This window comes from Macrotis lagotis, chromosome 4, assembly GCF_037893015.1.
Source record: "Macrotis lagotis isolate mMagLag1 chromosome 4, bilby.v1.9.chrom.fasta, whole genome shotgun sequence".
NCBI lineage: Eukaryota > Metazoa > Chordata > Mammalia > Peramelemorphia > Peramelidae > Macrotis > Macrotis lagotis.
Window position 1 is genome coordinate 53,897,761 of NC_133661.1, and position 11,866 is coordinate 53,909,626.

At 35.5% G+C, this 11,866-nt stretch overlaps 1 protein-coding gene across 5 annotated transcripts in view; it reads left to right on the forward strand.

Annotated features, from left to right (window-relative positions):
* Window positions 1-11,866, forward strand: part of FAM149B1 (family with sequence similarity 149 member B1) — a 49,182-nt gene that overhangs the window by 33,021 nt on the left and 4,295 nt on the right. For 4 of the 5 annotated variants that reach the window (XM_074232820.1, XM_074232821.1, XM_074232822.1 and 1 more), the window contains 3 exons: window positions 1,191-1,314; window positions 1,484-1,606; window positions 10,737-10,818. In XM_074232820.1, coding sequence (XP_074088921.1) covers window positions 1,191-1,314; window positions 1,484-1,606; window positions 10,737-10,818 — 329 coding nt within the window. Of the gene's footprint in view, window positions 1-1,190; window positions 1,315-1,483; window positions 1,607-10,736; window positions 10,819-11,184; window positions 11,311-11,866 lie in introns of all 5 variants that reach the window. The other variant, XM_074232824.1, reaches the window with a different exon arrangement.

Here is an 11,866-nt window from a genome sequence, read left to right on the forward strand (position 1 = left end):
GTTAATAAATTAGAGGTATGAGAAATAATGCTTAGTTCAAGGATGAAGGAAAAGAATTCTCTTTACATCTCCAAAGAGTGATTAATTCTATTCATGATGATACTGTTATTTTTTTAAATCAAATATGTAACTTTAAATACTGGCAAAAATATTCATTTAGGGTTTTTTTAGGACTTCTATCTTAAGATATTAGCCTATCACTTCAGAATGTTCCTTCATTTATGCAATTACTGATCACTCCAAATAATGTGTGTATCATACATATGTAAAAATTTCTTTTATTAGATTTTTCACAGGGTTAGAACTGCCATCTCCACAGTGGCCAGCCACTATTGAGGGCTGTGCATACATTTTTGCCTATGCCTACTTTGCAAACTGTTTTTCGAGTTAAATGTACTTTACTACTGATAGTAACCCACAGGGGGCATTCCTTGATTTTTTCCCCCCACCCACTTTTCTGTCTTTAATTACTCGTTATGCTTAACTTGCTGCTTATCTCAGGAGAATCCTGACCAGAAGAAGGGGAAAATAGGAAGGGGTGCGAAATGGCACCAATGACCACTGCTGAAGAGCACGATTTTTATATATTGAATGTTTATAAGGAAATGGTGACCATGGGACCAGAATTTATAGGTTTTCAAAGTCTGTGTCAATCTATGTTGCTAAATAATTATTGCTATTATGTTGCTAAATAAATTCAAAAAAACTTTTTGCTCATCAAGCATCCTTAACTCATATAGTTTATGCCCTAACTTTGTACTTTCCCCCCTTTTAAGAAACATTTTTAAAATGAAAGTTTTCTTTTAACAGCATCAGTTGGTTTTACTTGCTATCTTAGGTATCAGTGATAAGAATTAAGATATTTCATAAACTAAGATTACTTCTAGTAAGCCACGATTTCAACCTGTCCCCAGACCCTGTATTACAGAGAAATCATTAAGATTTTGTAAATGATTTTGTAAAGCTCTAGCTCTGAGACCTTCCAAATGGAAAAAAGAATTCTCTTCCCTGACTGTAAAAGAGAAAATGCCAAGCTTTTTTTTTCCCCCAAAGAAAACCCTGGGAAACACTGCCCAAATATTTTCTTAAATTAAATTATGCCTGGGTGACTTGAAGCATTAAGCTAAATATTTCATTTGTGTTTAAAGGAATTAATTTTGCTTTTTTCTTTGGTTCTTGGGGAATGGCAGCCCAACAGCAGCTGACTCCATGTCTTCTCCTTCACCAATGCCACTGAGTCGAAATAATCTGCTTCCCCCAATTGGCACAGCTGACATGGAGCATTTGAGCAGTGTGGGATCACAAAGGCAGACGGTATGGGCTTAGATGTTTGTGTGTGTGTCAATGGGAGCTTGTCTTGGGTGGGCAGGAGACTTTGTCCTTCAGTCATGCTTGCTGAAAATGTCGGTCTCTCAGGCTGGGGTAGGGCTTGGGTGGGCTCACACACACAAGCAGTAACTACTATCTGGTCTTTCGCCTTCAGAAATCCCGAAGTGATTCTAGCCGAGCTCGCAGTGCTGTAGTGGATGAACCTAACCAGCAGCCCCAAGAGAGGCTCCTTTTGCCTGACTTTTTCTCCAGACCCAACACCACCCAGTCATTTTTGGTAGAGTGCAAATATCCTGTTTGGTCTTTATCATTGGGGAATAAAATGGGCAAAAATGCTAGTTTAAAAGCTTTAGCATATAACTTTACAGAGAGCAAATGGAGATAGTATTGCCTAGGACATTGCTTAGGATATGAACATTGTCAATGACTTATCCTGAGTCACTAACCAAACCTTTAATTGTTTATGGAAACATGAAGGTTGACCAAAAATTAACAGTTGGCAAGTGCATTCATTTTTTAATGAATCTTATTGATAGATTGCACCTTAGAGGTAAAAAAATAGCTAAGAGCTCACCTAGATCAGCCCCATCATCTTGCAAATTATAAAACTGACATGATTTGCCCTGTTTGTCCAGGTGGGATTGGAATTGGGACCAGGGCCAGAGGTCTTTTCCCTGTTCTTGTGGTCTTTCTACTACACCGTACTATTTAATGCCATATACTAGAAAATATTTCAAACTTCCATTTAGGCCTCTGAGAATAAACAAGAGAAAATTAAACCAGTGGTTTGTGCATACATTCATCCTTGGATTTTAGCCACAGTAACCCTGTAAACCCACTCTTAGAAGCCTTCCTGAAGAACAGGGGATAGGGTTCTGCTAAGGAACTAGTGAAATGAGACAGGTTTAAGAGTTTTGGTGGGGGTTTTTTTTTTTTGTTGTTTGTTTGTTTTTTTAGGTTTTTGTAAGGCAAATGGAGTTAAGTGGCTTGCCCAAGGTCACACAGCTAGGTAATTGTTAAGTATTTGAGACCGGATTTGAACCCAGGTACTCCTGACTCCAGGGCCGGTGCTTTATCCACTGTACCACCTTAGCAGCCCCAGAGTTTTGGTTTTTAAGAAGGAAAAAAGTAGAGCTTTGATTTTGCATTAGTACATATAAATTTGTTATCTTGACTTTACTAAACAAAAATAATGGTGAAAAATCTTGCTAGTCAAACATTTCCCATCAGGATGGAATCCTCCAGGGAGAACCTGCTCATCTAATGACTCAGTTCCAACTTTTCGGTCAGCAGCTTCTCCAGAGCTAGACTGACAGCACTGTTCACAGGAGACTCCTGTTTCATCCACATAACTAGGGAATTGTAGTGGGACCCCAGAAGCTTCCAGGGTAGTGATGGATGGTCTATATGCTCCCTAATTTGGGGTTATAATGACACAAATCCATGCTACCATCTGATCCACCTATTTATTTCCACACAGGAAAAATGAAGTGTGAGACAGATGAATGGATGAGATCTTGATAAAAGGAATATCTACAAGGGAAAATGTACCCAAAACAAACAAAAAAGTAAAGGAGAAAAATAACAGCTGATTCTTAGAGGTGTCATTAAGTCCTAGAAGTCTATTTTAGAAGTTCTATTATAGGGGCAGCTAGGTGGCGTAGTGGATAAAGCACCGGCCTTGGAGTCAGGAGTACCTGGGTTCAAATCCGGTCTCAGACACTTAATTACCTAGCTGTGTGGCCTTGGGCAAGCCACTTAACCACATTTGCCTTGCAAAAACCTAAAAAAAAAAAAAAGTTCTATTAAATGTGCTTACTATGTATGATTTAATATCACATGTGGTAGTAATACTATAAGACTGATTCGAGACCTAAAGCTTCTTAAGGACGTTTGCAAACGCACATTTGTTATAAGCAACATGTCTCTCACCAAGCTGCCTTTGGAGGGCCTTGTCCTTTTTAAGACAAATCACAAGATTCATCTAGAGCAGAGGTGTTAAACTCAAGTAGAAACCGAACCCTGGAGACTAAATGGACTTTGTCAGCAAAGTGATAATGTCTCTGGCTTTTTAGTTTGCTGTCCAGATTTGCCATAGCTTTCCTTCCAAGGAGCAAGCCTCTTTTTTAATTTCATGGCTTTGAGCCCAAGAATATAAAATCTGACACTGCTTCCATTTCTTCTCCCTCTTTTTAGGCAGGAAATAATGGGACCAATTTCTGTTATCTTCATTTTTAAAATTGTAAGCCTCAAGCCAGCTTTTTACTCTTTTTCACCCTCATCAAGAGGCTACTTAATTCTGCTTCACTTTCTACCATCAAAGTGGTATCATCCATATAGCTGAGACTGTTATTAATTCTTTGGCATATTAATTACAGCTTTTGATTCATCCAGCCTCACATTTGGCATGCTATACTCTGCATTTAAGTTAAATAAATAAAGGAAATATGAGACCCTTGTCATACTATATCAGTGGTTCCATGTTCAATAATATTGTTTCATGAATCATCTAAAGGGTTCCTCAGGGGATAAGTAAGATAAGCTGGTACTCCTATCTCTGATGATGTGCCTCATTTTGTTGAGCCACAGTCAACAAAGCACTAAATGATTTTTTTTTTCCTGGAACTCTTGCTTTCTACATAATCCATGATGTTGGCAATTTGTTCTCTAATTTCTCAGACTTTTCTAAAACCAGCCTACTCTTTTGGTTCATATTGTTCAAGCCTAGTTTGTAGAATTTTAAACATGTGAAATGAATACAACTGTTTGATAATCTGAACTGATCTTTTCCAGTCCAGTTAAGTTCTTTTGGAAATCTGTTGAGTTTTCCAATTTTTTTTTTTTTAGGTTTTTGCAAGGCAAATGGGGTTAAGTGGCTTGCCCAAGGCCACACAGCTAGGTAATTATTAAGTGTCTGAGACCGCATTTGAACCCAGGTACTCCTGACTCCAAGGCCGTTGCTTCATCCACTACCCCACCTAGCCGCCCCGAGTTTTCCAAATTTGCTAGCATATTCAGTGCAGCACTTTAGCAATTGCATCTTAGAGTATTTTGACTCACCTGATTCCCATCACCTCCACCAACCAGCTTTATCATTAGCAATACTTCCTTAGATCACAACTTCATTCTCTAGAATGTATGTCTCTAGATCAGTAACCACATCATGGTTATCAGTGATGTTAAGATAGTTCTTGTATAGTTCTTTTGAATAATCTTGCCATGCCTTATCTCTTCTATTTTTGTTAAATCCCTACCATTTTTGTCTTTTAGTACGCCCATTTTTGCATGAAACATTATCCTGATATCTGTCTGTTCCAAACTGTTGTTTTCTTCTATTTCTTTGCATTGCTCATTCTATTTCTCCTTCTTACCCTAGCTATTTGTTAGGCCTCATCAAATGGTATTTTGCTTTATTGCTTCTTTTCTTTTGGGATGCTTTTTTTTGCTACCTCTGTCTATAGTTCTTCAGGCATTCCATCTACTAAATTTATTCATCATCACCCATAAAAATAATTACAAAACTCTTTTCACACAAATTAAGTCAGATATAAACAATTGGGGAAAATGTTACTTGCTCATGATTAGGCCTAGCTAATATAAAAAATGACATCGAATTCTATCTAAATTAAATTACTTATTCAGTGTCATACCATTCAAACTACCCAAAAAACTATTTTACATGGCAAGAAAAAAATAGTAACAAAATTCAGCTAGAGGAACAAAAGGTCAAGAATATCATGGGAATTGGGGCAGCTAGGTGGTACAGTGTATAAAGTACCTGCCCTGGAGTCAGGAGTACCTGAGTTCAAATCGGTCTCAGATACTTAATAATTACCTAGCTGTGTGGCCTTGGGCAAGCCACTTAACCCCATTTGCTTTGCAAAAAAAAAAAAAAAAGAATATCCAGGGAATTAATGAAAAAAAAAAGCAAAGGAAGGTAGTCTAGTCTAATCAGATCTAAAACTATATTATAAAGTGGCAGTCATCAAAACTATTTGATATTGGCTAAAAAAATAGTGGTAGATCAGTGAGATAGGTACAAAAGAAACAATAGTAAAAAAACTATAGTAATCTACCATTTGACAGACCCAAAAACATTAGCTTCTGGAATAAGAACTCACTGTTTTTGTTTTTAAAGATTTTATCTATTTTGAGTTTTACAATTTTTCCCCTAATTTTACTTCCCTCCCCCCCACCCCCCAAAGAAGGCAATTTGCCAGTCTTACATTATTTCCATTGATCCAAATTGAATGTGATGAGAGAGAAATCACATCCTTAAGGGCGAAACATAAAGTAAAAGAGATAGCAAGATCAGACAATATCAGGTTTTTTTTCCTAAATTAAAGGTAATAGGGGCGGCTAGGTGGTGTAGTGGATAAAGCACCGGCCTTGGAGTCAGGAGTACCTGGGTTCAAATCAGGTCTCAGACACTTAATAATTACCTAGCTGTGTGGCCTTGGGCAAGCCACTTAACCCCATTTGCCTTGCAAAAGACATAAATTAAAGTAATAGTCCTTGGTCCTTGTTCAAACTCCACAGTTCTTACTCTGGATACAGATGGCATTCTCCATTGCAGACAGCCCCAAATTGTCTCTGATTGTTGCACTGATGGAATGAGCAAATCCATCAAGGTTGATCATCACCCCCATGTTGCTGTTAGGGTGCACAGTGTTTTTCTGGTCCTGCTCATCTCACTCAGCATCAGTTCATGCAAATCCCTCCAGGCTTCCCTGAAATCCCATCCCTCCTGGTTTCTAATGGAACAATGGTGTTCCATGACATAGATATACCACAGTTTGCTAAGCCATTCCCCAACTGAAGGACGTTTACTTGATTTCCAATTCTTTGCCACCACAAACAGGGCTACTATGAATATTTTTGAGTGATGTTTTTATTCTTTTTCACAATCTTTTCAGGGTATGGACCCATTAGTGGTATTGCTGGATCAAAGGGTATGCACATTTTTGTTGTCCTTTGGACATAGTTCCAGACTGCTCTCCAAAAAGGTTGGATGATTTCACAGATCCACCAACAGTGTAATAGTGTCCCACAACCCCTCCAACATTGATCATTATCCTTTTTGGTCATATTGGCCAGATTGAGAGGTATGAGGTGGTACCTCAGAGAAGCTTAAATTTGCATTTCTCTAATATGTAATGATTTACAGCAATTTTTCATATGATTATGGACCACTTTGGTCTCCTCATCTGTAAATTGCCTTTGCATATGCTTTGACCATTTGTCAATTGGAGAATGGCCTTTTTTTTTTTAATTTTGACTCAGTTCTCTGTATAGTTTAGAAATAAGTCCTTTGTCAGAAATACTAGTTGTAAAGATTGTTTCCCAATTTACTATATTTCTTTTGATCTTTTTGTTTGTTTTTGCAAGGCAAATAGGGTTAAATGGCTTGCCCAAGGCCACACAGCTAGGTAATTATTGTCTGAGACTGGATTTGAACCCAGGTACTCCTGACTCCAAGGCCAGTGCTTTATCCACTACACCACCTAGCTGCCCTGCTTTTGATCTTGGTTACAGTGGTTTGTCTGTGCAAAAGCTTTTTAATTTAATGTAATGGAAATCTAGTTTGTTTTTAGTGATGTTCTCCATCTCTTCCTTAGTCATAAACTGCTTCCCTTTCCATAGATCTGACAGGTAAACTAGTCCTTGATCTTCTAGTTGGCTTATAATATTGTCTTTTATGTCTAAATCCTTTTGGATCTTATCTTGGTAAAGGGTGTGAGGTGTTGGTCTACTGTAAGTTTCTTCCATATCAACTTCCCATTTTCCCAGCAGTTTTTATCAAAGAGAGAATTTTTATCCCAATAGCTGGACTCTTTGGGTTTATCAAACAGCAGATTACCATAATCATTTCCTGCTATTGCACCTATTCTATTCCACTGATCCACCACTCTATTTCTTAGCCAATACCAGACAGTTTTGATGACTGATGCTTTATAATATAATTTTAGATCTGGTAGGGCTAAGTCATCTTCTTTTGTACTTTTTTTTCACATTGAATCCCTGGAAATTCTTGACTTTTTATTTCTCCATATGAATTTACTTTTTTTAATTTATTAAAGTAAAATTTTGGAATTTTGATTGGTAGGGCACTAAACAGGTAGTTCAGTTTTGGTAGAATTGTCATTTTTATTATATTAGCTCTATTTATCCATGAGCAGTTGATGTTTGCCCAGTTATTTAAATCTGATTTTACTTGTGAGAAGTGTTTTGTAATTGTTTTCAAAAAGTTTCTGAATCTGCCTTGGCAAATAAACTCCCAGGTATTTTATATTGTCTGAGGTTACTTTGAGTAGGATTTCTCTTTCTAGCTCTTCCTGCTGTATCTTGCTAGTCATATATAGAAAAGTTGAGGTTTTATGAGGGTTTCTTTTATATTCTGTAACTTTGCTAAAGTTGCTAATTGCGTTTCCAGTAGTTTTTTGGATGATTTCTTGGGATTCTCCAAGTAGACTATCATGTCATCTGCAAAGAGTGAGAGTTTTGTCTCTTCCTTCCCAATTCTAATGCCTTCAATTTCTTTTTCTTCTCTTACTGCTGAAGCTAACATTTCTTTTCTTTTGAATTATATTTTATTTGAGTTTTACAATTTTTCCATTAATCTTACTTGAAGCTAACATTTCTAATATGATACTGAATAGTAGTGGTGATAATGGGCATCCTTGTTTCACCCCTGATCATATTGGGAATGCCTCTAGCCTCTCCCCATTGAATATAATGCTTGTTGATGGTTTCAGATAGATACTGCTTATTATTCTAAGGAAGTCCATTCATTCCTATACTCTCTAGTGTTTTTAGTAGGAATGAGTGCTTGTATTTTGGCAAAAGCTTTTTCAGCATCTATTGATAAAGGACTCACTTTTTGATAAGAAATAAACCTGCTTAGAAAATCAAGAAAGTATGGCAGAAACTAGGAACAGACCCATATCTCACCAAAATAAGGTTGAAATGGGTACAGGACTTATATATAAGGAAAATACCATAAACCAATTAGGAGAACAAGGAATAGTCTATCTGTAAGATCTATGGAGAGGGGAGAAATTTATGACCAAACAGTAGAGAACATTATAAACTGCCAAATGAATAATTTTGACTTCATTAAAAAATTTTTGGACAAACAAAACCAATACAACCAAGATTAGAAAGAAGGCAGAAAGCTGTGAAATAATTTTCATAAACTAGTGTTTCTGATAAAGAGCTCATTTCTAAAATATACAGAGAACTGAGTCAAATTCTCCAGTTGATAAATGGTCAAAAGATAATGAACTGTTTTCAGATGAAGAAATTAAAGCTATCTCTAGTCATTTGAAAAACTACTACAAGCATCTCAGAGGTACCATCTCTCATCTAAAATGACTAAAAAAGGAAAATGATCAATGCTGAAAGGGATGTGGGAAAACTGAGACACTAATGCACTATTGGAGGAACTGTAAATTGATCCAACCTATATGGAGAGAGAGCTCTTTAGAACTATGCCCAGGGGCGGCTAGGTGGTGCAGTGAATAAAGCACGGGCCCTGGAATTAGGAGCACCTAGGGCAAGCCACTTAACCCCATTTGCCTTGCAAAAACCTTAAAAAAAAAAACTATGCCCAAAGGGTATTAAAACTGTGCACACCCTTTAATCCAACAATACCACTACTAGATCAGTATCCCAAAGAGATCCCCCAAAGAGAAAAAGACCCATATGTACAAAAATATTCATATCAGCTCTTTGTTGTTGGAAACAGTTGGAAATTGAGGGAATGCCCATTGATTGGGGAATGGCTGAAATAGCTGAGGTCTGTGAATGTACTATTGTTATAAGAGAGCATGAGTGACCTTACTTTAGAAAAGCCTAGAAAGACTTGCATGAACTGATGCTGAGTTTAGTCAACAAAACCAGGAGAACATTTTACACATTAACAGCAACACTATGAGATGATGGAAGCAGTTCTTAGCAGTTAGTGATCAAGGACAATTATGAGAGACCTGTTAAGGAAAATACCATCCACATCTATAGAAAAAAAAAAGCAAAAAAAACCTTTTGATTGTGAATGCAGAGCAAAGCATATTATGTTCACTTTTTAGAACTTCTTTTCTATTTATTCTTTTTTTCATGTTTTTCCCTCTTAGTTCTAATTCCTCTTTCACAACATGACTAATATGGAAATGTTAAATATGATTGTTTATGTACAACTTTTACCAGCTTGTTTGCTGCCATGGGGAGCGGGAAGGATGGTAGAAATATATGGAACTCAAAAGCTTTCAAAAGGATAAATATTGAAAACTATCTTTGCATATAATTGGAAAAAAGTTTTTAAAAAATTTATTCATCTCCACTTCACATGTAATAAGGAATGTTATTTAGGTCATCCAAACAGATGGATAGTTTTTCCTACTTCCTTCCATTTAAATCTAAATTTTGCAATAAGTTCATGATCTGAGCCACAGGTCTATGTCATGTTTTTACTGGCAAGAGATTTCCTCCATTTTTGATGGCAAGTTATATGTTCAATTTGATTTTGATATTAACTTTCTGGTAATGTCCAAGTGTAGAGTCATCTTTTGGATTCTTGAAAAAAATGTGATGACCGGGTTAGTATATGTAATGACCACCTACTGAATTTAGTTTCTATAGAAATTGTTAACAATATGAATGTTTGTTGTTTTGTCCTTTATCCCCTTTCCAACCTTGATAATAGAGATAGGGACTGGACTTTTGATTTTATTAGTATAAGAAATTCCCTCCACCAGTGTAGATTAGCATGTTTTCTACAATTTATAGTTTGAGAGTTACCTATAGCTCTGAAAGGTTATGACTGACCCAGAGCCACATTGCCTTCATCTGTCTTTATCTCCTTTTTTATTCACTATTTTAGTTTAATGCTGATTTTTATCTTCATTCTTAACAAATTAGTTGCCTGACTGAAAACAAATACTTCATTTAGAAAACTCATATTGTGAACCAATTATTTCTTGTCAGTATAAAACTTCATAAAGTTATTAAAATTAAAAGGATGGAAATATGTGAAGTCAGGTTTATAATGTTGATTCAGAGACTACTCCCATTCATTGTTTCACTGAACAATGAACAAATATTTAGTATTTTTGGAAGTAAATAAACTAAACCAGAGAGAGGAAAAAAAGTAAAATTATGTGAGTTCATATATGTGTTTTATATATCTATCTTTAAAATAAACACATACATATTTTAGGGTAAGAATGATGAGATTCAGATATTATAAATAGGAATGTGGTCTCTGGCATTCTATATATATATGCCTTCAAAGTTTGCATGAAGCTCTTTCTAATAAGCCTTTTTCCTTATTAAATGTATTAGAACATTAAATCTTTTTCAGTTGAGAAAAGTTAATGGAGACTCAGTTACTTTTCACTCTTTTCTTCTAGCCAGATTCACAGTGTCGACATTCTTGCACCTTTATTGATTATCCTAATCAGTCTCGGACTGCAAGGGGATCTGCAGGTACAGGTAAGCTTCACTTTTGTTTTTTTGCTTCAAAATAAGAGATATAAGCTTTGGTGTTTTTTTATTACTTATATAAAAGTTTTGGAGTGAATTTGACATGAGTTTAGTAATTACTATGCTGCAAAAGCTCTATTGTCAAATTAAATAGAATTTATTAAGGACTGCAATAGTTTCTTTTTTATTTACAAACTATTAGTGAAAAACACCAAAGAAGCAGTCCTTTCACCATCACTCTCTAGAGAATGGTGTAAATATTTTAATTAGTATAATTGGCAGGACTAGGCAGTAAATCTCAAACTAATTTTGTGTCATCAAAATACTCTGCCTAAAATTTCAAATTTTTAAAAATGCCTAAATTGCTTTCTACATATTCCATTAACATAAGAGTGACAGGAATCAATTTAGGGAAGTCTAGTTCCTCCTACATGAGTTCTTTTCACCACCATCTGGGTAATTCTAATGAGGACAAGAAGAATAGAGATCATCATTCAATAGGTGAGGTTCAGCAGAAGCAGCCAGTTAAGAAAAATATCGTTCATGATGATCAGTTAAACTCAACATGTATTGAGAATCTATTATTATCATTTGTACTATATATAAATGTGCATGCTACTGGTTCTTTTGGATGCTAAATGAAATACCATTTTTCCAACTCAAATGAAATTGTAAATTACTACAGATAACTACATCAATTTACTACAGATGTTACATGTATAACAAATTAATGTTTTTGGAATCACCTGTCTTTGTAATGCCTAATGAGTTAGAACTCAATAGTAAATTTAATGACTGCTGCAATTAGAATATTACTCAATAAAATATATATATATATATATAATTTCATGCTATAAACTATTAAATTAAAATGTTTAATGTGATTTGATTTAAACAATTTCCTTAATTTTTTTTCCAAATGGAATGTTTTTGCTTTTACCTTTGATTTCATTATTATAAAGAATTCTGTCTAAAAATTCTATCAATCTGTAACATTTAATTCCCAATTGTTCTCCATTCCTCTCTTCTCTCCTTTTCTAATCCAGACCCACATTAT